The following is a 26,698-nucleotide window of genomic DNA, read 5'->3' as shown; positions in this document are numbered from 1 at the left end:
CAACAGCAGCTGATGGGAAAGCAACGAGCGTACGTAAATAGCGGCTATCTTTGTCGCTTAAGCAACAAGGGCTGAGGAGTCCCTACAGCCGCGGCTTCCCTTTTGGAAGGTCGGTGGAGCATGTGGGCTCTCAGCGCTCTGGAGGCAGGAAGGAGGTGTTGCTGTTGCTAAGAGACTGAGGCTCCTACAAGAGACCTCAAAAGGGCAGGGCTGAAGAGTCCCTTACCAGCCCTGCCATCCCTTGTTCTCGGGTTCAGAACCTGATCCCTCCCAAGAGTGCTCAGAAATGTGTCAAGCTTCCCCTTCCCTTTCTTTGTCTATTATTTCCTGCTCTTCTCTCATTTCAGAACAGTTCCATCTCAAAGCCTGTAAGTGGGGCAGATCAAGGAAAGCCTCCACTTGGTTGGTCAGCTTCCTTGGGTGCTCCAAGATGCCCTTTAGAAAGTGCTCTAGCTCAGGGGTCCCCAGTCCCTGGGCCTCCACCTGTTAGGAACCACCGGGCCGAACAGCAGGAGGTGAGTGGCAGGTGAAGGAAGCTTCATCTGCTGCTCCCCATTGCTCGCATTGGGGCCTGAACCATCCCCCATCTCCCTCCCCCCCACCCCACCTTCTGTGGTAAAACTGTCTTCCACAAAACCGGTCCCTGGTGCCAAAAAGGTCGGGGACCGCTGCTGTAGCTGTGCTGCCCTCTGCTGCTTCTTCCCAACCAGTGTCCATCGATTTCTAGCCAAAATTCTATGCCACAGCACTGGCCTTTCTGGATGAGGTGCCAAGGAAATATGCTTTCAGCAATTCTAGAGAGCATGATTGATTTAAAAAAAAAAAAAAAAGCCAGAGAGAAGCTGTCCACTTTCTAAAAAGCAGGGCCTCAGAGAAGATAAAGCAATTTCCTCTCAGCCAAATGTAACTCAGTTCCTGGAAATCAAAACAAGAGCGTGGCCAACACCGCTGAAAGCCACCTCCGGCACGTGTCACAGGCAGCACTGGGTTTGGTAGGAAGGAGCTCGCTCCATTTTCCACGACTGGCTGCTGGTGAGCTCCCTGGCAGCGGAGTCCTTATTTGTTCAGGCAGTGCTTTCTACACGGTAACGTACACACAAAGTCCCCTAACAGGGCGTCCTGTTAGAGCCCAGGTTCTGACAGCAGGGCTGGGGAGGAGCCTGAGGGTCTACATTGCTCCCAAGCGACGCTGGCTGCTCAGGCCGTAGTCGAGGACGTCACTGAATAGGGTTCAGGGAGTAATGAGAACTTAACACATTTGATACAGGTGAGAATACCAAGGTTTAAACGACTCCCCACTGCTCTGGTCTGAAGATAAGGGTAAAATCTGCTAAGCAGCCCAGGGGAGGAAGTCCTAGTATTGAGTAACCAGACCTTTTTTTTTTTTTGACTGCAAGACCCAGGAGACCTGGCAGGACCACCAAGGATGCCAACCGAGAAGGTACATTCACCCCAGCAGGGCTGGCGCTGGCTGGGCAGGGGAAGAGTGGACCAAACGAGAACTCGCACATCAACCATGACAGGTTCATTTATCACTTAGCATGATTCCTGTCTATGCACATATATACACATACATATATAATATGCAAAACGATGGTTTTGTGTCATTTGCACACACAAACAATGTGCAAGAGGTGAGAGACCAATAACCCAGACACAAACTATCAGGAAAGAAACTCCAAAGGCAGAGGTCTTAACACACTCGCACGTATGTGTCACCGTCTCTTCTGGTATCTCCTGCTCCCATGGGGCCGGCGCCGAGGCCTCGGAGGCACGCCCCACTCCCCTCCTGGTCTCTAGTCCTCAAGCAGAAGCTCCAGCTCCTCCAGCGGCAGGCGCACCCGGAGCTCCTTCTCCGTCATCAGGTCCAGGATCTCCTGCATCTCATCGGGGAAGTACTCCACGGCATCCAGGTACAGCACCTGGGGCCGGAGAGCAACATCCTCGTCAGCCGGCCGCTCCCTCCAGCTGCCCCGCCACAGCCCACGCTCCCCTTGCTGTCCTAACCCAGCAACACCTTGACGTGCTTCAGGAAGGGCTGAACTCAAAAGCAGAGGGAAAGTGAGTAAACTCAAAGTGAGACCCTCTCTTTCCAAAGTGGGGCTGGCAGCTGTGGGCAGACACTGCGGTCACCATCAGTCTGGTCTCTGAACATCTCCTGACTTGGGCTGTACAGGGCAGAGCTGGGACGCGGATCCCAACGCTCTCAGCATCTGGGCTGAGCTTTGGGCAAATGTTGGGCACCAGCTGCCTACAGCAACGCTCCCATGAAACGCCAGCTCCAGTGCAGGGAAAGGACACAAATGCCCCTCCGTCTCCAAAGGGGATGCTCTGACTATGGAAAGGCCTGGGAAGTGCCCTGTCCCCATGACACTGACTGGATGAGGCTTGGCAGGGAGGTCCTTGGGAATCTGAAGAGACCATGGCCTTTAGAACTCACCTTTGCCCAAGGACAATTCTGAAGTGCCTTGTAGAACACACCTTTGCTTCTTTCTTTATTTCCTAAGGAAACCTGAGGCAAGGGGAAAAAATACAAAAATGACGAAAGAGAATCCAAGGCCATCCCGGTACTGATCCACCCGGGGCACTGCCACAGTGGCTGATGGGTGGTATGGGTCCCTGTACCACGGGATGCCCTCAGGGGCCACTGCTGTGTCTCAGTGGGCCTGGAGTTGACCTTTAACACTTCTGACTTGTTTTCATCTCCTCCATCACTGGGCCATCACACCTGGCATTACTAAGAGTGCCTAGAACGAGGCCTGTGCATGAGGTGAGGGTGATAACTTTACACAGAGAAAATATTTGCTTTAATACTTGCCATTTTTTGAAAACTCTCTTAGAGAAATGAGGTGACCAGGATTACTGAATCAGTAACCTTATCAAAAGCAAATTTCAGGTCAAAAATTTCAGTCTGAGAGCATGCAGATATTCAGCACGTTTTTAATCTAAGCACATTTTTATACTGATATAAAATCCTTATATCTTGTATCAACTCACAGACAGGCGCTTTTTCCACACCTGCTGTGGAAGCCGGAGCAGCGTGTGTCCTCCCCTCCATATCCCCGGGCCTCTCCCAAGTCCCAGGGAGGGATCTGTCCCTCCTCCAGGGAGTCACAACCCACCAGGCAGCTCCCCAGGCGGGCGTCCGCAGCTGTGAATGGGCACAAGCTGAGCTCACGGAGCTGAAGTCTGTTCCTGGGCTTCCTGCCCACCCACCTCCGCCAGACTTCCCCTTCCCACCGCAGAGCTTTCTAGTGGACGCTGGCTCTGCCCACCAGGCAGCCAGGGCATGATGTCCAGACAAGACCGGTGAGGGCTGTTGACCGACCTCTCAGAAACGTGGGGGATGGCATCAATAGACCCCTAGCCACAGCTCAGGACCTCTATCTACCAAGGACAGCCTCGCCTCCTTTTCAGATCTTTCAGGTTAACTCCCACAGTCAGGAAGACTGGAACTCCGGGCTGTAACCAGCATCTGTGATAACCTTCAGGCCGGCAAGGCGCAGGCCTTCCTCACCCCCTCCCAGTGCCACCCACAGAGTCAGCCGCGTGGCCCGGGGGACTCCTGCCTCCCTCCCTGGTATGAGCCTCGGCCATTCTGAGGCTGGACCTCTGAATTTATACCCAAGAAGCCAGTGTGAGCTGTCCTTTTTTCACACACCAAAATACTTCAATGTCCTCTGCTAAAATAGTAACTACACTTAAGGCTTTGTTCTTGAAAGAAGAAAAACTGTACTCCTGTACTTTCTCAACCACTGTATTTGTGAGACTCACAGTTAACCCTGGAATCCAGCAAATCCAGGTACGTAAGTTGGCTAGCCTCAAATGAGAACTGCCCTCTGCTATCTCCTTCATCCGTCGGCCACTGGAAAACGCCGTTGCTGCATCAGGTATGAAAGGGTTAAACGCCAGGTGAAAGCGTGGTAGTGACGTTTCTCCTCCAGGGAGCCAGAGCCACACCCTTCCACAGTGGCCCCACGGCGTCCTGCCCTCTCCTGGCACTCAGAGCCTACACATCACATTTTGGCCCTAATTTGATTTTTTCACTGAGTTTATCAAAGCGTTAGGAGCTCACCCAGATGCCTCAGAAACTGCTAGGAGTTTCACTGCTCTAATTAATTCTTGGTCTGATGCTAATCTTTCCAAAAAGACAGACATTCCTTAATGGTCCCAGGCTTTTTGTCTAAGTCAACAAGAATTTTTCTGTCTACAGTCCACCCAGACTTGGCTCATGGCAGATCCTCAGTGAAAGTACTACAAGTTTGCACTTCACCCTATCTGTCTCTACCTAAAAAAGACCGGAGAAGTTAAATTGGCAAGTGTGCAAGCTCTCCCTCTTTTTAAATTTAGAGTCTTTCACTGGCTTAGACTCCCAGAGTGTTAGCGCTGGAACCATTAGGGAGCATCTGGCGCGCTCCTTCAGAGAGGGCCTGACCACGGGGGTGGAGCTCAGTGGGAACCCAGCCCTCCTGCTGCACCCCAGTGGCCTCCTCTGGTAACAGGCAGGGCCCGCGTCCAGGCCGCGCGTGCCCACGGACACCACGCTGGCGTCTGGACTTCTGAAGGTTTCCATTTCACACAAGGGAGTCAAGACGTAAAATCTGAGCTTTTGAGTCTGAAGAATAAACATTAAAAACACAGAAACTTTGGTGGTAATTCATCTTGATGCCGACTTCTGCCCACAAAATTGTGCCCGTTTGTCCTGGGTGTGCTGTCCTGAGATCTGTCCTTCCCTGCTACTCAGGCCTTTCAGAGGTCAGGGGAGGTGCTCCCCGATGAATTCTGGACTCTAAGAGGATGGGGGAGGCCCAAACCTCTCCTAACCCCTAACTTACACTCTATGTATCTCTTTACACCCGACTCTGTCAAATGTCAATGGGAAATGTTCAAATACTTTGATCAACTTCTGAGAAATTATCCTATGGAAACAATCAGGGAGATACATATTTATCTTCTTTTCCAGGAAGGTCACTCCTGACTTCTGAAAGGTACAATATTCAATGGAGGTCACTGTGATATGATTCAATAGCCTTGAGCTAAACAACACTCAAGTGGCCTAGAAGATTGTTTCTAAAAAAGCATGCACCTTAGCAGTAGATGTATTATAGTAAAGGAGGCCCAGCCCAATGCCAAGCCTTTAAGCAAAGGCAGAGACAATTCAAGACTCCAGGAATGAAGCCCAGGAACCACCTTTCAGCCTGCACAACACATTAACAAAACTAAATGGCATCTCGCCATATTCAATTACTGTGGTACTTTTAAGTAAAAACAAAGTTGCTTTGGAAAGGTCTATTTTAAAAACCACATTCCAGATTGAATCTTATCTTTTAGTAACAAAACAGAATCAGGACCTGGAAATTCTTAGAGGCAGAACAGCAACAAATTTAGGTCTCTTTCAAATGAAAGCTCTTAGACTATTTCCAAGTTGTTGACTCAACAGCATCAACTAGGAGAAAGCCACGTGACATTCTGCTGCACCGAACAGCCCAGGCATCACTCCTCGCTATCATTCTACCAAAGGCCCCAGTAGAAAAGGCAACTTGTGACCCCTCCCACGTCCTGAGGGACCTGACGTCATCCCACCAGGATGCCCACAGGATGAGCCAAGGCTGAGAGGGGTGCGGGCTGCTGGACACCCGCACCGCTCACTTACGAAGGAGGAGGCAGAGCTCTGCATAAACACAAAAACTCCGCATCTTTTCTTACCAAAAAATTCAAATACATCCTCCACAGTAAGGGGCACTGGCTGCCGTAGTCACTCCGCATCGCATTTTCAAACAGGGCTCTGATCCGATGTGTCAGGCCGGTCTCGGGAATGGTGGCGTAGACCTCTCTACCATCTACCCTGCAAGACAAAAGCTCATGTACCTCCAAGACAACTTCCCACACCTACGTTGCAGTGGGAAGAGATACGTCAGTGACAGTTGACGTCAGCGACAACTGGATCTGAGCACGTCGGAGGCAGTGCTGCGGCCAGGTCTGGGGACATGGGGGTGCAGGATACAGTATGATGTGGCTCCTCCAGGGCCAGAGGAAGCCAGCGTCGAGGGTGCTGTGGTGTCTCCGCCACACTGGGTCTGCCTAGAAGGCACACAAACTCCCTGCTTCTCTGTTTTCTAAGGAAAACCTACCCTTTCATCAGCAGAGTGCAAATTCTACCCTATGGGAAAGAAAGACCTTTCAGTTGAAAGTAGAGTGAATAAAATCCTGATGGAAGAAGTAAAAAACAAGTAAACTGAAATACTATTCTGGACCTCCCTGGTGGCTCAGGGGTTAATAATCTGCCTGCCCACGCAGGGGACACAGGTTCGATCCCTGGTCCAGGGAGATCCCACGTGCCGTGGAGCCACTAAGCCCTTGCACCGCAGCTACTGAGCCTGCGCTCTAGAGCCCACGAGCCACAACTACTGAAGCCCACGCACCTAGAACCTGTGCTCCGCAACAAGAGAAGCCACCACAGTGAGAAGCCGCACACCGCAATGAAACTAGAGAAAGCCCGCGTGCAGCAACGAAGACCCAACGGAGAAAGAAGGAAGGGAGGGAGGGAGGGAGGGACGGAGGGAGGGAGGGACGGAGGAAGGAAGGAAGGGAAAGAAAGAAAGGAAGGAAATAAAAGTTAAAAATTATTTATTAAAAAAAAAGAGAAAGAAATACTATTCAGAGGCAATTCTGAACACTCGATTTCTAAGGTCAGAGTGAAGTAACAACAAAGCTTCTGGAAGGAACAATGATGCCTAAGCCAATATGTTCCCAAGCCTGTCGTTTAACCTTCAGATATAAAATACTGTATCCAAAAAAAAAACCCAAAACATTTAAAACATGACACTGTTATCATCAGTAATAATAACAGAGGCTAGTAATTAGTCTGCACTCTCTCTGTGCTCGATACTCACCCTTCCCAGCAACCCTCTGAGGCAGGTCTTTATTCCCATTTTACAGAAGGGGGAACCTACTGGAGACATGAACTGACTTGTCCAAGATCACACAGCTGCTAAGTGGAAGAGCTGGGATTTGACTCCAGATTCCAACTCCAGAGCCTGTGTTCTTACCCCCATGCTTTTACTACACCTTCTCAGACACCTGAAGACCTGGCAGTCACCACTCATGCACCGTAAGCAATGCTCAGGGATCCCAAAAAGCACGGCCTAAGGAGACAGCCACGGGAGCCTCTGACGAAAGGTGTTGCTACTTGCAAGTCTCTCATTCCTTTTTCACCATGTTTTTCTACAACACGGAGAAACCCCCCGGCAGGCGTTCCAGGCCCAGGCCGCATTCACTTCTGTATTCTGGAGGCCGAGTGGGTGGTGGGAACATGGCAAGCACTGCATAAAGGTTTCTGGACACACAGACAAGATGCTCTGTAATTACCTCTGCACAGTTTCCACTAGTCTTTTCCTCATTTTCTCAGCTTCAATTGCGAACAACCACGGCTCCAAGGGTTTGGCAGACCTGGTGATCGCATCGAAGAATCTTCTGGTCTTACTGGCACTGTGGGACTTATTCTGAATCTGTACATACGACCTCCAAAGAACCTGGTTGTCCGGATACAACTTTAAAGCCTCCGAGAGAGCCTCTCGCAGAGGAGCCAGAGGGTAGACGGCGACTTTCATGTGGAATCTAAGCAGGCTCGTGTGCATCAGGGTGACGGCCTCAAGGACACTGCTCAGGCTCGGGGGGCTGGCACTGCCCTCCAGACCAGGGCCCTCTGCGGAAACAGAGACCTTGTGTTTCGCAAATACCTGCTCATATATCCGCACAGCAGCGTCGATCCCTATGGTCAAATACTGGAAGAGCATAAAGCATTTAACCAGGCTAATCAGGCGGCTAAAGGAATCGGCGGGAGCTGGATCAGAGACACAGCTCTCCCCCAAACAGTCCTGCAGCGCGTGTTCATAAGCCTTCCGAGCTTTCAAAATGTGAACGGCCAAGACTTGCCCGGTGTAGGGCCCGTAGGCCCCATTCTCGGTCAGTCTGGTCAATACGTGAATGGCTCGGGCTGGGGCAGCCCCTCTCACGTCCGGCAACAGCTCCACCTCCAGCTCGGCGTAGAGGAGACCGAGCTCACACAGCTCATGGTCCTTCAGTTCTCTGCTCCCTGCCATGCCGAGCGCTGTATCGAAAACTCTTCTGGCATCCTCTGTGTTGCCGAGCAACCACTCCAGATGCGCATACTGCTTCCAGAGGCAAAAATTGTTGCGGTTGTCTGGCTCCTTGAGGAGATTCTTGGCTAGTTTTTTGCAGTTCTTTCCTTGTGATTTTAATCTCTTCTTGTTTTTAGTGCGCAGACACCAAACGACCTAAAGGTAAAAAGAAAAGAATGACTCCAAGTGCTCTGTGATATTAAAGACATCCCTTCGTACTGTCAGCTGCAGGAAGCCACACAAGGCTCTTCACTGCCTTCCTTTATCACGTGTCTGCTAAACACTTAGGCTCTCCGAGAAACAAATCAGGATTCCACCAGGGCCACAGGAGCCCCAAAATGAACACATCTAGGTTTCCATCTGAAATCCCTACAAAGAAGGCTTATATACTCCACATGCTCTTCTCCAAAGATAGATGACCACCAAATTTTACCAGGCACTATTTTAATAATACAGCCTGGTGTGTGCAACCTGCAATTAAAGCATCAGAACTTTGGGTTTTATAATTCAATACTAACCGGTGGCCAGCAGAGGGCAGAGGAGTCAACCCTAGATGAACTTCTAGCAGATAATGAAGAGCAGCATAAGTAAGTAGCTTATTTTCTCTATTTTAATAAGCCCCTAAATCCTCTAACCTGGCTTAAGCTTAAGCTTGGTCCTTAACACTAACTGCTCACATAATCACAGACATCCGGTAATAAAGAGTCAACACAACAAATAGCTCCCGTCACTGACGCGCTGGACTCACTCCCACCTTCCTCCTCTTCCCCGTGGCCCCTCAGAAGGGGCAGCCGCACACCCGGTGCCTTTGGGTCCCCGAAGGAGGAGGTGCTGTGGCCCAGAGCCCTGAAGAACACCAAGAGCCTGGCCATCCCACTGACAAACAGCGACGGGAAATGAGGTCCTCACACAGGGGAGGAGGAGGCCGGAGTTACCTTTGCAATCTCGTACCGTAACCAGGAGAAGCAGAGCTGAGACCTCTCCTTGCCTGAAAACAAAGGCATCACGAGGTGGAAGATGTTGCGGATGAACTCCTCGCCCTCTCGACTGTGACCCCTGGTCCAGTGCCGGCAACCCAGCTGGTCTGTGCGTCCGATACAGCTGACGCCAGAAAATGAAAGGTTGAGAAAAGTCAAGGGCTTTTCATCATAAAGTCCATTGTCAAAGATGCTGTTCTCATCCATGGCCAGATAGAGGCAGGAGGCCGGAGGGCTGAAGCCGGAAGGCACACCCAAGAACTGCAGAAAGGCTGCAATCAGCCGAAACTGAAGATCCGGGCTGGAAAGCTGGATCAGAGACTGTCCAATATCATCAAACAACACCTGCAACAAAGACAAAATCATGTGACCGAATGCAACAAACAAAAAAGCCTTCACATTTTTTTCCACAATTCTTTTTAGAGGAATATACTTACGAGTCAACATTATTCAAATTAAATTTTAAACAGACAGGAGCTAGGCTGTCTGCAAGGCGCAAAAAAGCTAGAGGCCTCCCAAGGCAAGCTGAGGGCGGGAGGGTGACTGCCAGGGGTCCTGCAGCGCCGGCAGCATCTCACACTTCCTGGGAATCCTCCACAGGAGGGGACACCAAAGTGGAAACTTTCAAAGTCTCCTAACGGATTCACAGGAAATCTAAAATCACATTCACTTCTTTTTCGTTACATGCATTTCTGAGAACACACAAAATTGCTTTTCTAGTTACTCTGATAAGTTACAATTGTGAAAAATTTTTATTTTAAGATAGAAGAACTTTACTACTTTGTGGTTTCTTTGTATAAAATTGCTTCAGGAAATGAAAAATACGCTCAAAAATACACAAACAGCAGCACAGTAAAAAGGAAACTGCAGGAGCAACGGACCATGCTGAAAGCAATTGTAAGAGCCTAATACGGACTGTAACCGTTTGTAGCTGACTTCGCGTAATAACTTTAAAATGTAAGGCCACGGGGACTACACTGTGTCTCAGGTCCTGCTTATCTGACTGGTCTCTGTGGCCCTCAGCAAAGAGGAAATCAAAACACGAGCACAATAAAAGTGGACTACCTGGGACTCAGCTCATCAAAACCATCAACTAATCAGAAAGCTTTTTCTCCTCCAGGCTTTGACTAGAGAAAAAAATCTCTATTTCTAGAGAAATTGTTCGCGGCAGTAGGTTCCTCCAAAAATGAGGTTCCGGGAAACCGCCAAAGTGCTGAGCCTTGAGAACTAACTTCTGAAGGGTGACCATGAACTCTGTAAAGCCATCAAACACCAAAGACCGAGCCCACCCACCCTGCCTGAAAACTTCAGCTCGGCGGGCGGGGACCTCACAGGCAGGCTCGCCTCAGAAGGTCGAAGGTCACCGCATGAGCAGCCATTCCCCTGGGCGCTGGCCCTTCCCTCCTGCCCAGAGGCCACCTCCGTCCTTCCTCCCAATTCTGTTTTCTCATTCTGGCCACTCCTCGAACATCCCCAGCCCTCTGGTTCCTTCACTCCTGCTGATCCCTCTGCCTGGAGGCGAAGCTCTGGCATCACTCTCCACATCCAGGACTACTAACTGAGCGCTCACCACTGGGCAAGCCTCGTCCAGGCACTGGTGATGCAGCAGTGACAGAAACGGGAAAAGTCTCCACTCTCACGGCACGTGATTTGTAGGGAGCGAGCGGGTCAAAGCTCAGGAGCCTTGCTGCTGTAAAACCTCTCAGACTGTACTTGTGACCTGTCGCGTGCCAAGCAGCACACAGTAGACGCTTGAAGAGCACGGGTTTGAACTGGGCGGGTCCACTTACACATGCATTTTTTAACTAAACATGTCCCACAGGACCCCATGACCCGTGGCTGGTTGAATCCGCAGCTGTGGAACCACGGATGCGGAGAGCTGACTGCAAAGTTTTACTCGGATTTTCAGTTGCTCGGTGCCCCTAACCCTCTCGTTGTTTAAGGGTCGACTGTAGTAGGTATCTTGCCAAAGTGGCTCAATTCCAGGTATCAAAATAGAATCTCTTCCTTTCGTTTAATGTAAAACTTCCAAAGCTGCTGGCCACTGGGCACAGAGTAGCAGGCGCCAAGCCACGCAACAGCCGTGAGGGACGTAACCTGAGTGCCTGGCAGCACAGGTGCCCAACAGATGCTACTTCCTCCCCAGCAAGATGAGCTGGACACCCACCGTCCCAACACGGCCTCTACATTCCTGTCCCTCTTGTCTTCCGGAGTCACACCCACCCACCCATCTTTAAGGATCCAAGAGTAGGTGGGGAAAGTGGACACAGTTGAAGAATCTAGGACAGTGACTCCATGCTTTTAAACCCTGAGCCCCCAGGCTTCCGTGCGAAAAACTAACTGAATAACCTGGAAGACAATCTCCAGAAGGGGGGACCACCAGAGCCGACCCTCCTCCTCGGGGACAGTAACTATCAGGTCGAGTGCCTCGATGCTCCCCCATCAGTAGCAGCCAGTGAAAGTCTCCCCGGTTTCCGGGAAAGAGGGGAGTTTCCGTAGGCAGGAGCAGGCTAGAACCTCCCAAGCCAGGCAGGTGCCCAGAGAGCCCAGCATACTCCTTCCGGGGAGCCAAACCCCAAGGGGAACGGGGGCAGAGCAAAGACCCCGCGGGAGGCAGCGCTCACCTGCCTCTCCGGGTCCTCACAGTCTTCCTCCGCCTGCTTCTTGGTCTTCTCAGGGCGCCACGGCCGCCAGTGTCTGTGGTCTCGGGACCGCTCAGCAGCAAGCCAGATCTGCCACCTGGGCAGAGTCTTATCTTTAATTTCCTGGTCGTCGTCTTCTGGTTCATCATCGTCATCATCTAGGCAAGAATCAAACTTCTAGACACCTAACCAGCAAACAAAGCCACCATCAACACTTAAATCTACCTGCTGGTTCCAGCTACAGAGGTGGGCACCTGGAAGGCCAAGGTAAGACCCAGGCCCAGCCTTCTGCGACACTCAGTGGCATTTACAGACTCTCCCATAATCACTCAGGTTCCCAGAAAAAAAACGGCAGGTTAGCCGGTGAAATCAGATGATTGTTAATGCTATCACAGCAATTAAAATGGGAATGACACATATTTAGGACAGCACTGCCCAGTGGAACTTTCTGTGATGCCGAAAGTGTTCCAATTCTGCGCTGAGTAATATGATAGCTACCAGCTACAAGTGACTTACTGGGCACTTGAAATGCAGCTGGTAGAATAACTGAATTTTAAATTTTATTTCATTTTAACTAATTTTAATTAAAATAACCACGTGTCACTAGTGGCTACTGTACTGTACAACACACTTCTAGAATGCTAAATGACATTTAATGAGAGCATTGCTTTAGATTTTCTTAAGCCATCAGAATTTTTAGCCAGTGGCCCTATGATTATGACACATGTTTACTTTTTTTTTTAAAAAAAAAGCAAGCCAAGATATCCTATACTTTATTTCACTTTGTTTCCTAACTCTGAACATGCAGAATAGGAAAGGAAAAAAGTCTGAGTCTTCTGTAAAGTTCAATATTTAAAAATAAACAAACAGAGTATGTACAATGGTGCAGCCACCCAGAAAACAGTTGGGCGGTTTCTTATAAAACTAAACTGCACTTAACGTAAGACCCAGAAACTGTATTCCTCGTGCTGATCCCAGAAAAATGAAAACCTATGTTCACACAAAAACCTATACATTAATGCCCACAGCAGTTTTATTCATAATAGCCAAAAACTGGCAACAATCCAACTGTCCTACAGAGGGTGAACAGAGAAACAAACTGTGGTACATCTATGCCATGGGCACTGCTAAGCAATAAATATGAAGAAACTGCTGACACATGCAACAGTGTGGACGGATCTCAGGGGAATTCTGCTAAGTGAGTAAAAGGCAATCTTAAAAAGTTACACAGAAAACAACTGTTAGTGAGGATGTGAAGAAACTGGAACCCTCGTGCACTGGTGGTGGGGATGTAAAATGGTGCAGCTGATGTGGAAGACAGTATGATGGATCCTCAAAAATCAAACCCAGAACTACCATATGATCTGTCAATTCCACTTCTGGGTATACACCCCGAAGAGCTGAAAGCAGGGACTCAAACAGGTGTTTGTGTATCCACGTTCACAGCAGTATTATTCACAGCTGCCAAAAGGTGAAGCAATCCAAGTGTCCATCCATAGATGGAGAGAGAAATAAAATGTGGTGTATACATACAACGGAAAATTATTCAGCCTTAAAAAGCAAAGACATATTGACACATGCTTCATACTGTATGAACCCTGAAGACATTACACTAAGTGAAATAAGCAATCACAAAACAACAAATATTGAATGATTCCACTTATATGACGTTCTTAAAGTAGTCAGATTCATAGAGACAGAAAGTAGAGTGGTGGCTGTCAGGGGCTAGGGAGAGAGGAGAGGAATAGAGAGTTAATACTTAATGGGTATAGAGTTGCAGCTGGAGAAAATGAAAAAGTTGAGGAGATGGATAGAGGTGATGATGGTCGCACAAGTGTCTGAATGTAATTAATGTCACTGAACTGTACACTTAAAAATAGTTAAGATGGTAAATTTTGTGTGTGTTTTACAATAAAAAATGTTGAAAAGAGTTACATGCCATGTGATCCCATTTATATAAACAGAGGTGAAATAACACAGTAATATAATAATAGACATGGAGAACAGATCAGTGGTAGGAGTGGGGGGAGCGGGGAGGAGGTGTGGCAAGAAAGGTACAGCATAGGGGGCCCTGTGGCGATGCAGTGGTTCTGTATCTTGATTGTGGTTACGTGAAGCTGCACATGTGGTAAAACCGTAAAGTACGAAACAAACACAGGCAAAGACGAGTGCCTGTCAAACCAGTGAAATCTGAATAAACTCTGTGGATTGTACCAGCATCGATTTCCTGGCTGTGCTACTGTCTGCAGCACTACCACTGGGGGCAGCTGGGTGAAGGGTGCACAAAACCTCCCTGTGTATTTTTTTTCCCAACTTCTTGTGAGTTTATAAGTATTTCAAAATAAATAACAAACAAGCAAAAATCTCAAAAAATCGAAATGCATGATACGTGTACCAGCATTTAAAACCCAATATTCTACCCAATGCTCTTCTGAATTCCTCAAAGAAGAAAACAAATTTAACTATTTATCACCTTCTTCTAAAGGTCTACACTTGAAGTAATCCTTTAATCACGCTGAGAAACTTACTATAAGAGAAATTACCCTTGTGAGCTACATATCAGACTTAGATACCAGAATTTATTACATCAGTAATTCAAAAAGTTACATGGTTGTGGACAGATGTATATACGTAACAATCACAGCCTAACAGGAAGCGAGGGTAAGCAAGGAGAAATAAGTTGTACCATATGAAGAAGTACTTCAGAATCAATGAGAAACACCAGCCACTCTCTAAATGCCAGCCCTGTCCTGATGAACCAAAAACTTAAAAATAAAACAAAACCAAAAATAATTATCCACTAGTTTTCTGAAAACAAGAATCTTTCAACCTTTCTCCTGATGCTGCTGGGGTTTTGCGTACTCCCATTATATTCATTAGAAAGAAATTCATTGAATTTTCTCTATAATGGAAACTTTGCAGGAATATTAGCACCAACATATGTCCCTAACTCGATACTAAAAATCAAGGTTTCAACACTGGGGTTACCTTTCTGAGAAAATTAACTTTACATCTGATTATGAGTGACGATTAGACATTCGGACATTTATCAGAGAAGTAATGTTAACTTGGTCTCTGGACACTGCTATGAGAACTCTATCCTCATAGAACTGCAGAATACGGTAAACTTTAGAACGTAGATTCCATGCAGTCTAAGAGTCTTGCTCATTCACAAAACACAGAAACAAAAACAAGCTGAAAACACAGAACCATGCTGAGTCGGTCACTCAGAGAAAGAAGATTTATTACCCAAAGACCTATGTTCGTAATTCTTCATGTGGTCTCGCAGACTCAGTGGCTAAAAGTGCAACACCTACTTCCATTTTTCCCTGCATGTTATTGTTTTCATATATGAAACCACTGAGGTCAGCCTGAAGAACAGTTCCAGTTCTTTTAGGAAAGGACACTCAAGAGAAGTCAAAACAGCTGAGCCTTTGACAGCATAGGTGAAGCATGACCATCACCAGACAGTGCTGCCCAGAGCAGAGTCACCCCAAACACCTGACGGTCCCCCCCACCCAACCTGCCTTAGTGGAGGCAGGGATGCCACCTGGCCTGGAGCTCTGCGCTGCCACGCAGACCTTAGCTAATCCAAAGCTTCCATGCCACGGATGAAGAAACCAAGGCCCAGAAAGGTCACACCTGTGAGAAGAGGCTGGCCGAGTCTGGGCTCTCTCCCCCTCACACTTTCAACAAAACCAGAAAGTGAAGCAATTCCTGAATAGCTGAGAGCTGTGCTGTCCAATTCAGTAGCCACAGTATGAGGCTATCAAGCACCTGAAAGTGGCTGGTCTGAACTGAGATGTGCTGTAAGTATAAAATATACACGAGATGGCAAAGTCTTTGTATGGAAAAAAAAGAAGGCAAAATATCTCATTAATTTGTTTAAATTGATTACATGTTGAAATGTTCATGTTCTGATATACTAGGTTAAACAAAATAACATTATCAAAATTAATTTCACCTCTTTCTTTTCACTTTTTTAACGTGACTACCAGAAAATGTGAAGTTACATATGTGACTTGAATTATTTTTCTGTTGGTCAATGCTGTCTTGAAGAATACAAATCTGGAAAATACTTTGGAGTCACTTAGGATGACTACTGTATAAATGCTAGTTAATAATTATAGTATTCCTAAAAAGGCAAGTATTTTTCAAATAATCTGTTGGTCTGTACATTGCCAAGAAAACGAAAAGACAGTCTTAAACACACACAAAAATGGGAGGAGGGAGAGCAGGGGATTAGTAACAAAATTACTAATCAGAAGCAACCTACAAAATGAAAATTACTTCCTCTGGAAAGAAATTCAACCCTCAAGAGTGTATGGACTAAAGGAGGGCATGGCAGTCAACTGCTTTAAAATCTCTAAGGGGAAGAAACAGTCTTTCTCCCAGGTCAGTTACTTCATGAGTTTTTGACACTTTGATGTTTGCACAGTGTTCTTAAGCTACTGATAAATAGCTCACACCTACAAACAAATAACCCGTGAAGACGTGAAAACAAATTCTGGAAGGAAAAGGCAGAGCATCTCAACTGAGAGGCGCCTTACCTGGGCTGACGACCACCCAGCCGCCCCGCTCCTGCTGCTGCATCCACGCTCTCCAGCCTCGGGCGCCCTTCTCCCCGGCCCTGGGCTCTCCACTGTCCCAAAAGGGCTCAAAGAATTCTACCTGTTCAGGTTTAAGACACAGAGGTTAGCCTACCTTGTACAGAACTGCTAAGTCACTGGGCAAAATCAGTGCTGACTGGCATAAGAGGGGCTTATGATTCTTGAAATCTTGCCTGTCATCAGTCCTGGGAGTAGATATACGATACACAAAACAGAAAAAACAATTCGTGTGACAGGCAGCCACCAAGAGAGGCCCCCGTGGCCCTCCCCTGCCTTGAAGTATTCACACCCTTGAGTGTGGGGTGGGCCCAGCGGCTTCTAACAAACAGAACATGGCACAAGGTGATGGGACGACACCTCTGAGGTTAGTTACAGAAAGACCGGCCAAGCCCACGAAGAGGGACCTGCAGCTGGGTGGGAGAAGGACGATTTGCCGGTTCTGACCCTGGTAGGCCAGTCTGACCAGGGACAGGGGCACTGCCAGTTCCCTGAATGCCACTGGGCCCCCTAACTGATACCTGAAGTCATGTTGCTTTCAAGACCTTTGGAGGGGAAGGAGAATCAAAGTCTTTTCTTTAAATAGAATGACAGTTGATTTACAATATTATATTACCAAAGTTTTAACAGGACAGACTGTGAGCTCTTGAGGTCAGGACCACATCTCAATTACAGTAAATTCCCAGCACCTGGCACTGTGCCCAACACACAGGAGGGACTCAATAATAAATGTTTGCTGGGAGACAGCTGAACATGGCTGGCACCCAGCGAACAAACAGGCCTGCAGGGTAAAGCCTGGTCCCTCCCTCAGTCATCTGGCCACCAGGCCTGCAGCGTGTGGGGGCAGTTTGGCAGCAGCAATTCCCTATGGAACAAACGTGAACACTTCCATGAACAGGAAACTGAATATGTCATCACCTGACAATCGGGACTTTGAAAGTTGGCCAGTAGGGACTTCCCTGGTGGTGCAGTGGTTAAGACTCCACGCTCCCAATGCAGGGGCCTGGGTTCGATCCCCGGTCAGGGAACTAGATCCCACATGCCGCAACTAAGAGATGGCATGCCACAACTAAGGAGTCCGTGAGCTGCAGCTAAAGGAGCTGGCAAGCCGCAACTAAGGAGACCCAGTGCAACCAAATAAATAAATAAATATTTAAAAAAAAAAAAAGTGAGCCAGTAACCTGTTCAATGAAAGCTTTTGCAAGAAACCTCTTGAAGAAGAACGAGCAGGCTTCAAAGGGCAGGAGCGGCAGGATGACGCAGCCTGAGCCCCAGTCTGCAACCAGGAGAGCCACAGGAGGGCCAGGCCCTGCGCTCGAGTGCAGGCAGCCACCTCGGCCAGGGGAACCGCGAGGACTACACTCCCTCTTTACAGGATTTGCTCTTATAATAAGAAGGGATGGCAGAAGCGCAGTCAAGAAAAAGAAGGTTTGTTTTTTTTTTTTTAAGTGTGATGAATGGTTATAACCAATTCATTTATTCCACAGAAGACCAGTAATCCCAGACTCTGCCTGTTTTCTGTTGTACTACTCTGTTTATGGTAACAATGTCTCTCAGTTACAAAGGTATGGAATGTCATTAAACAAAAGCTTCAAAGTTGTCATACACATGCTTTGAAATCACAGATCTCTTATTCACTGGGTGCCCACCACCGTCAGCTCTGTGCCAACAAGCACTGGTCCCTACCGTGTGCTGGGAACACGTGTTAAGCTGAGGTGTGGTCATGCCCTCCAGAGTATTTAAAGCCTCAAGTGCGTGGGCCAGTCCTGGGTGATGCTTCTGTCCTGGGCAGCGCCCCCCAAGCCGATCAGCAACTGCTCCCACCCCAGAGGGTGTCAGCAGAGGGGTGGGGGTGAGGGAAATTCTGTTCCTGACCCCCAGCACACACCCCAGGCTCCACAGAGAGGTTAAGAACCACTTCTGCGGCACAGCAGGTTCTTCAAACAGCAAAACGTGTCTTAAAGTAACTGTGCTATCTGGCTTATTATACTAATAATCAGTTATACCAATACTAACCAATATTCTTTAACCCAATTTTGTCTAGGAAAAAAAGGTTAAAAATAAGGATGATAAAAAGTCTTTACAGGCAGTTCATGAAAGCTCCACAAGATGGAGACCATAGCCTGTCACCAAAGACCTTTGAAAGTTCACCATAAATTCAGATGTCCAATCCATCTCTCATCAGACCCTCTTTGCTGAGTAGAAAACTCAGTTTTCTTGAGTGGAAAAAGGGAAAAGAAGGTTGTCTTATTTGGATAGTTCTATAGTTAGTTTTTTTTATTGCTTCACATCACGAATATTGGCAATGTTCACTCATCTTCTAAATGACTAACCCCCCCAGCCCTACCCACCCCCAGTTAGGATCGGTGTTGACAAAGCACCAACATGTGCTTGCAACTCCACTTGCAACTCCAGCAAGATTTTAGGTGGTGGAAAGGTTAACCGGGGGAGAGACGCGAGACCCAGATTAGAGTGCACGCAAGCAGGAGAGAGGACCACAGTTTACAGGGCATGACAACTGCCTGCCTGGAGGGCGGGGGCAACTAGCACTTAAACACGGGCAGTTAAGTAAGGGAAAAAAAGGAACATAAGTGAACCTTTATATTTGGGGAGGCAGAGGGATCGTCTTTCCTCTCTCCATGTTTCACTACTTTCATTATGGAATTTTCCTTGCATTGCCAGAATATTTCTGAGGAACAATCCTCAACAGGACTGATGTAAAGGAGGATATAAATATTCTAAAAATACGACCACCACCTCCCATTATCCACACACCCCCACGAAAGAGGGAGAGGGGGAGAGAGATAGAGATGGAGACGGGGTGGGGGGGACTCAAGCAGGACTCGCACCTGTCCTTTGGTAGGCAGGTCTTTCACACTGTCGGGTTTGAAGAAGGTGAAGTCAACCATGGCCTGGAACAGAGAGACGGCCTTCTCGGAGTGACCAGCCTGCCGCAGAAAGTGGCACTGCTGAAGAAAGAGGGCTGCAGGCAGGGAGAGCAAAGGGGGAGAACCCTGGTTAACACCCAAAAAGGGAGAGAACATAACTCTACAGACATGCAGTTCAACACCCAGAACATCTTTTCCCTGAAATTTAGTGACTTAATATTTTCAAAGCTGTGAGACATACATGTCCTGATTTTAAAGGACTCAGATGGTACTGCAATGAAAGTACATTCTCATTTTTATGTGAAACTATCACAGAGTACTAATAGTAACAATAAAATAAGGCAAGAGGATGGTCTGAATATTGGTTATCAAATACTCAAAGCTCATTAATACGAGAAAAATTCTAGGAAAAGGATGGCGTCATAGATTTCTTATCAGAAAGCAAAGATCTGTACTCAACTGATCACTAGATGGCATTATTCACCAGCAATTTTCATGGTGTACTCAGTCCGCTGTAAACAAATCAGGGTTCCATGTTTGAAAATTTCAGTTCATTTAAACTGTGGTACAATTCCATCTACTAAATACCATTAAGCTATTTGAGCTCATCACAAAGGATATCAAACATGAGACTCTTTTAAGTCAGTGGAGTAAATGCTTATTATTTCTAGAGCAATATATTTCTATCTTTAGAAATTAGCAGCACTATTCGATAGCAGGGATTTGATCAAATAAACACCTGCTACATGCCGGACCCTGAGCTAGACTCACCATATATTATCTCAGCTGACGTGCGCAACAATCAGGTAAAGCAGGTATTGTACTATTGCTGCTGAGGGAGAAACTAGAGCTCAAACAGGTTAAGGAACCTATCCAAGGTCACACCAGAACCCATGAAGGGCAAACTCAGGATTCAAGTCAAGAGTGACACTCTCCAGCTCCTGTATAACATGCAGTCTCCCGTGCCTCATTACTGGACAAAATTTATATTCTAGTCTCCTTCAGGACCTGCCAAAAATGGTAACAGTATAATAATACCAAAAACCTATACCTATCAGTGATGTCAGCCAGTCAGGGCAACCCGCACACAGTAGTACCTCAGACCCTATGCTATAATGGGTCAGATGAGCAGTGCAGGCATCTCAACAGATAAGGCCACCAACAGCCAAAGCAGTTAAGAGACTTGACTACATTTACCTGATTAACAAGTAGAAAAGTTGGAACTTCTAGTCTGGTGATATTTTCCGAGCCCTACTGGCTCTAATGCCCCACCACCAAGAAGCTGGAGGGGGAGAACCTGTTATCAAAAGGAGTCATAATACCTTTTTTAAAAATCAGTTTTATCGATTTAGACATTCCTAAAATAAACCAAAAATAAATCTTCATTTTCAAGTTAGCCAAAAGAAAGTACAGCTCCTCCCGCGTAAGAGGATCTGGTCATCATCTCCTTACCAAACATGGCCTCCTCAGTGCCAGGCAGCTCAGGGTGAGACAAGATGCTGCCGTCCTTAACAGCAGACAAAGTACTCAAGCATTTTCCATAAAGACTCTGAATTTTTGATATGGAAAAGGTGCTAAACTGGCTCTGGCAAAATAAAAGGTATTTCTGCCAAAGGGCTGTATTGTTGGGATGTAAAAATATCAGTTTCTGCCACTCTTTGACCAGAGTGGAGGGCTCCCAGAACTCGGTGCAGAGCTGCAGCTTGGCAAGTTTCAGATCCACGCTGCTCGGGTTGCTTTCCACGGCCCGTTCCAGAATGGCCAGCTTCTTCTCCAGAACCAGCTTCAGGGACCGCTTCCGCTTTTCCTGCTGTCCTTCCTCGATGGCATACAGGCCCGGACTCCTCATGACCTCGTCCTCAACAACAAAAACACCGATTTACAAATGCAAATGGAAGTGGGGGACCCTCAGGATTTCAAGGCTGCTTGTAGAGTGACTTATAAGCTCCAAACGGTTTCTCACCTCTCAAAATGAATTGTTATTCAGACATGTTTGATCTCGAGTTTAGTTCACCTAATTTACCTATCCACTCTCTGTCATTTTAAACTTAGATTTATGTATCAATAACTAGCATGCAATGTCTTGAAAACCTTTTCTGAAGAGCCAGTTTTACCAATAACACAGCCAAATGTAGGACAAATATGATAATTATATAAGTGGTTCAAAAAGATAAGTGGGACGAAGACAAATCCATGTGTTCCAGAAGGGGAGCACACAGCTCTAACTACGTCATTCCACGGGCAGCCCCTCTTTGCAGTTCTGTGCACTTCGCATGTGCTGTTTGTATTTCAGGAACGCCTCCCCCTGCCTGGTTAGCATCTACTGTTCTTTCACGATTCTGTTCAAGTTTCACCATCCCTTGGAAGCCATTTCTTACTCCCTAGTGGCAAGTCACCCCCTCATTCCATCCCCAAATTAGATGTTATAGCGTTTATTACCCCAGATTGCATTTATCCTCCCTCACGGGGCTTTGAGTAAACTCAAGGCGAGGGCTGAATTCTAGTTATCTTTAGAGGCCCGGCACCAGGGTTCCTCCTAGGAGCTCAAAAATCACTGCAGAGTAAATCAGTGCCCCAAATTATGACCGTCATTCTAAGGTAAGAGAACTGGGACAGCGATACTTACCTGAAAAGCAACAAATGCCATCCACAGCTGAATGTCCCGAGGATTCTCCCAAACCCTCCTGTTAAACTCCTCCACCTTGGCCTTGAGAAGCACGTTCTCTCTGTTGGGCTGTGAATCTGGCTGCTTGGATTCTTGCTCTGAAGGACCCCGGCCCTGCAACCACTGCGTGGTGGCTTCATCATAAATCCCCAGAGGGTTCAACCAGGTTGTAACAGGGGAAACCACATCCTCTGCACCCTTCACTGGGATAAATGAGATTGACTCTGATGAGGGAGGTTCAGTTTTACTGCTAATGGCAACTCCGTCAATGTTCATTAATCCCACACTCTTCTTTGTAAAGTAGCGCTCGACATGCTTGTGTGACCGCTTCTTTTCTGTGGAAGTCCCCTCCCAAGATATACACTGCTTCCTAGGGTTAATGCCAAGGCAGGAGTCTCCTTTCCTCTTGTATCTTGTATTTGAAAAAGAAAACAAGTTACTGAGAGAACATGTGCCCTGGATCCAAATGACTGAAGGCCCAGCAGACACACTCTTGTTCTGCAAGTTAACTGCATATATTCAAATTCACCTTCCCTTCAAACTGCTTCTAGTTAGAGAAGCACGAGGATTAGCTGCTAACTTTTTCTGCCTGTTTGACTTATTCCTCTAACATGACTCTTTGTTTATGTCTCATGAATTTAAGATCATGCCTGTCTTCCAGATCTTAGTAACTTATATTCTCCTGCAGCTTTGTACAGCACTGTCCCATACATTGTGTCATTTGAACACCCCAATCATGTGTGACAGGCAAGGCGGAAATCATCTCCTCTTTTACACCATTCCTAGATGAGGACGCTGAGACCTCAGGTGACACTATGTCATCTGTCTCCTAGACCAGTCCCTTTTTCTCAGTACTGCCCTGTGTCCCTGCTTAAGATAACAGAGAGGTCTAAGATTCTTTTTTTAATCCTGAAACGAAGTATGTCAAATAAAATTACACTTGGCTATTTTCTCCTCTACAGGAAAAGAGGCTGGGTTCTGAAATGCTTTTATGGATCATGTAGGCGTCCCCAGAGTTAAACACAAGACTACTGAATATGTGCACAAAAGCTAAGGAAAACTGTGCACACTTTTCTGTATGTATGTTATACAAACAACCCAATTAAAAAATGGGCAAAAGATCTGAACAGAAATGTCACAGAAGATATGAATGACCAATAAGCACATAAAGTGGTCAACATCATTAGTCATCAAGGAAAAGCAATTAAAACAGTGAGATACAGCACAGGCCCACCAGACAGCTAAAATTAAAAGGACTGACAATACCAAATGCTGGCAAATGCTCTGTGGAGTAACCGGGACTCTCATATGCTGTTGGTGGGAATGTAAACTGGTACAATCACTTTGGGAAAAGGTCTGGCAGTTTCTTAAAAAAACTAAACGCAGACCTTACCCTATGACCTAGCAATTCTATTCCTAGGTATTTACCCAAGAAAAAGGAAACCACAGGTCTACACAAAGAGCTGTGCACAAATGTTCTCAGCAGCTTTATTCGTAACAGCCAAACACTGGAAAAAGTCCAGGTGTCCATCAATAGAAGAATGGATAAACAAATTGTGGTATGGTACTCCCACCAGGAAAGAGGAACAAACTACCGATAAATGCTACAGCATGGATGAAACTCAAAAACATTATGCCGAGTGAAAGGAGCCAGACACAATGGAGCACGTACTATATGATTCCATTTATATGAAATTCCAGAATAGACCATACTAATTGATGGTGGAAAAAAATTAGAATGGTAATCTTCTCTAGGGAGGTGGGGTGTGGACTGAGTGGAAGGGAGCCTGGGGAAACTTCTTGGGGTCATAGTAATGTCCTCTATTTTCATAGGTGTCTGGGTTACACAGGTATATGCATTTATCAAAACTCAGCAAATAAAGATGTCGATTATTACACTGTAAGTAAATTTTAAATCAAAAGAAAAAAATAAGCAAATCTTGAACTCTAGCCAATGATATGCACGTTGAAGTATTTAGGGGGCAGTGTATTGATTTCTGCAATTTACTTTGAAACGCATCCAAAAATTAAGATGGGTGGGTAGACAGCCAAATGGACACGTATGTAACAAGGCAAGCACAGAAACATCAATGGTAGAACGTAGGGCATGGTTATATGAGTGCTCACTGTAAACTTCTTTCGACTTTGGCTGTATTTTTAAATTTTTTCACAATAAAATGCTGTGGAGAGAAAAAAACAAGAGAGAGGTGCTGCCATCTTCTGTCAACTCCCAGAGAGCTTCTCTTCCACCTCCTCCTGGTCCAGCTCCATCACCTCCTTTCCTTCCTCACTGTCAGCAGAGACCTGAGAAGCTCTCTGCTTGCCTGTGCCTCCCTCACCGCTCCACTGTGGTGGATTCCACTTTAGGGGAATAGTTTCTCTTGCACACACAAGTTTTCTCTCAAACCCTTTCTCTTTATCCTCTCTCCCAGTTCCTCCTGGATTACCTCTGGATAATCTCTCTCCTTTCCATTTATGAGTCAAACAACTTTAGCAAAGGGGTGATGAGATAAAATAGGCTAAAATAGCTCTATATAAGCCTTTCATCCCCTAAGAAACAAATTTTAAGTTAAAAACTAGTTTTGTTTTCCTTAATTACTATTTTCTTTTATTTTCACTAAAAATGAACAATATTTTAGATATTCAATCTCTTAAAAAATGTTTTCTGACTTTAAAACTGCATTTTGTAAAACTGATTTTAATAGCTTCCTTTTATAACAAATTTGATGAAAATGATAAAGGAGAAAAAAGAATGCTACTGGCCTACATTATTAAGTATCAACTTTCAGATAATGTGCATATGTATATATTCATATATATACATACACACATCCTTTTTAAAAACAGCTGATATATTATAGCTTCAGGCTTTCCTCCCTACTTTTAAGCATTTCCCCATACCATTAGTTTTAGAAAATACAATTCTTACTGGCTTCAAACTGGTTCATTGGAAGAGTGTGTCATAATTTATTTAACCATTTCCCTACTGTTGGATATTTAGGTTCTATACAATTTATCACAGAACCTTAATAATTGGACAGGACCTAGGATTAATGCAATAGTTCCCCAAATAAAGGCACTTTTTCTATAAAATCCTTACCAAATAATCAGCTAGTCTTCACTTGAATAATTCCAGAGGTAGGGACCCTCACTTTGTTTGGAGGTTCAGTGAATGATATCACATGTATCTAATTTAAATAAATTCAGATATAGGTACTTAGTCACCTCCCCAAAAAAAAGAGAGAGAGAGAGAAAGAAAGAAAGAGTGAAAGAAATGAAAAGAAAAGAAAGAGGGAAAGAGTTTGGGAAGAGAATATGTTTAAATCAAACACCCAGTTCTGCCCTGAATCCACTCAGTGGGTCTGAGCCCCAGAGTAAGCTGGACTGAACAACATGAATTTGCCTTTCCTTTGGCGAATTCAATTCACACATGCCTTCTGAGTGTCTGACTGCCTAGGTCCAAATTCCAACTCCACCATTTACTAGCTGGGTGACCATGATCAAGTTTTAAAAAACAAACAAACAAACTGTGCCTCAGTTTCCTTGTCTGTAAAACAGGGATAATAACAGTACCTTATGTCAGAGAATTGCTAGAATGATCAAAAAAGTTTATATATGTAAAGTCCTGGGACTTCCCTGGTGGCGCAGTGGTTAAGAATCTGCCTGCCAATGCAGGGGACATGGGTTCAATCCCTGGTCAGGGAATTAAACCCCACATGCTGCGGAGCAACTAAGCCTGTGTGCCACAACTACTGAGCCTGTGCTCTAGAGCCCGCGAGCCACAACTACTGAGCCCACGCACCACAGCTGCTGAAGCCCGCACGCCTAGAGCCCGTGCTCTGCAACAAGAGAAGCCACCGCAATGAGAAGCCTGTGCACCGCAACAAAGAGTAGCCCCCGCTCGCTGCAACTAGAGAAAGCCCACATGCAGCACTGAAGGCCCAACGCAGCCAAAAATAACTAAATAAATAAATAGAAAAAAAATTAAATTATATATGTAAAGTCCTTAGCCATACAGTAAGGACTAGATAAGTTTAAATTATTATTATTATTATTTCATACAACTTGGCTCCTAAACTTGAGCCAATTATTTCATTTGGTATATAGCCAAAGAAACAATAATCTCTTCCAAAAATGGAGGAAAAACTAGCTGAACTTCACTGACAGATAGTATACTAGTCCTATGGAATTTTCCAAAGGTAATTCTGACTTGTTATACACTCACTTTAGAAGCTGACCCTTGCTTACCACAATGCTCCAAAACACACCACATCATTGCTGGGATGCTCACACTCTTAGATCGCTTTCATGCTGAGCCAAACTTCCACTCACTGGTCCTCGTTCTGCTTCCCAAGTTACACAGGACATTGCCAACCCACCTTCCAAAACACAGTCCAACAAAGCCTACAAAACGACGACCATATCCCTGACAGGGGCCAAATACCCACAAGCCCTCACCTCATCCTCACACGATGGCCTTTAGTCAAGTGTCTGCTCACCTTCCTCTCAATGATCTTGGTTTGTCAGTATCCCTCTTAAAAAGTGTGAAAATTCAGCACCTGACACAGTATTCCCACCATCCCCTGAGCAGCTCAGAGTGCCATGGGACCAACACCTCCTCAGACCTGGACACTAACAGTTGTACAGCTATTAATCTGGGCAAGACTTGCCTCACTTAAGTTTTAGTAATTTACTAGGAAATCACACCAATGCCCTAAGCCCTTTGTAGTAGTCTCTTTGCAGTTTAGATTAACAAAGTTGTCTTTAATTACTCTTCC

General features: G+C 46.2%; 1 protein-coding gene across 2 annotated transcripts in view; it reads right to left on the bottom strand.

Moving 5' to 3' along the window:
* Window positions 1-1,546: 1,546 nt before the first annotated feature.
* The window catches only part of NRDE2 (NRDE-2, necessary for RNA interference, domain containing), a 45,753-nt gene continuing 20,601 nt past the window's right edge, over window positions 1,547-26,698 (bottom strand). The window contains exons 5-14 of one of the 2 annotated variants that reach the window (XM_082648774.1): window positions 21,882-22,332; window positions 20,708-21,113; window positions 19,217-19,350; window positions 16,311-16,431; window positions 11,743-11,918; window positions 9,077-9,463; window positions 7,369-8,297; window positions 5,707-5,845; window positions 2,441-2,512; window positions 1,547-1,922 (exon numbers count right to left, since the gene is read on the bottom strand). In XM_082648774.1, the coding sequence (XP_082504900.1) occupies window positions 1,797-1,922; window positions 2,441-2,512; window positions 5,707-5,845; window positions 7,369-8,297; window positions 9,077-9,463; window positions 11,743-11,918; window positions 16,311-16,431; window positions 19,217-19,350; window positions 20,708-21,113; window positions 21,882-22,332 (2,941 nt within the window). In that variant the 3' untranslated portion in view covers window positions 1,547-1,796. Of the gene's footprint in view, window positions 1,923-2,440; window positions 2,513-5,706; window positions 5,846-7,368; window positions 8,298-9,076; window positions 9,464-11,742; window positions 11,919-16,310; window positions 16,432-19,216; window positions 19,351-20,707; window positions 21,114-21,881; window positions 22,333-26,698 lie in introns of those variants that run through there. The other variant, XM_082648775.1, reaches the window with a different exon arrangement.

This window comes from Grampus griseus, assembly GCF_964374135.1.
Source record: "Grampus griseus genome assembly, chromosome: 2".
Classification (NCBI taxonomy): Eukaryota; Metazoa; Chordata; class Mammalia; order Artiodactyla; family Delphinidae; genus Grampus; species Grampus griseus.
The sequence above is the reverse complement of the archived record's forward strand: the minus strand, read 5'-3'. Positions and strand labels throughout refer to the sequence as shown.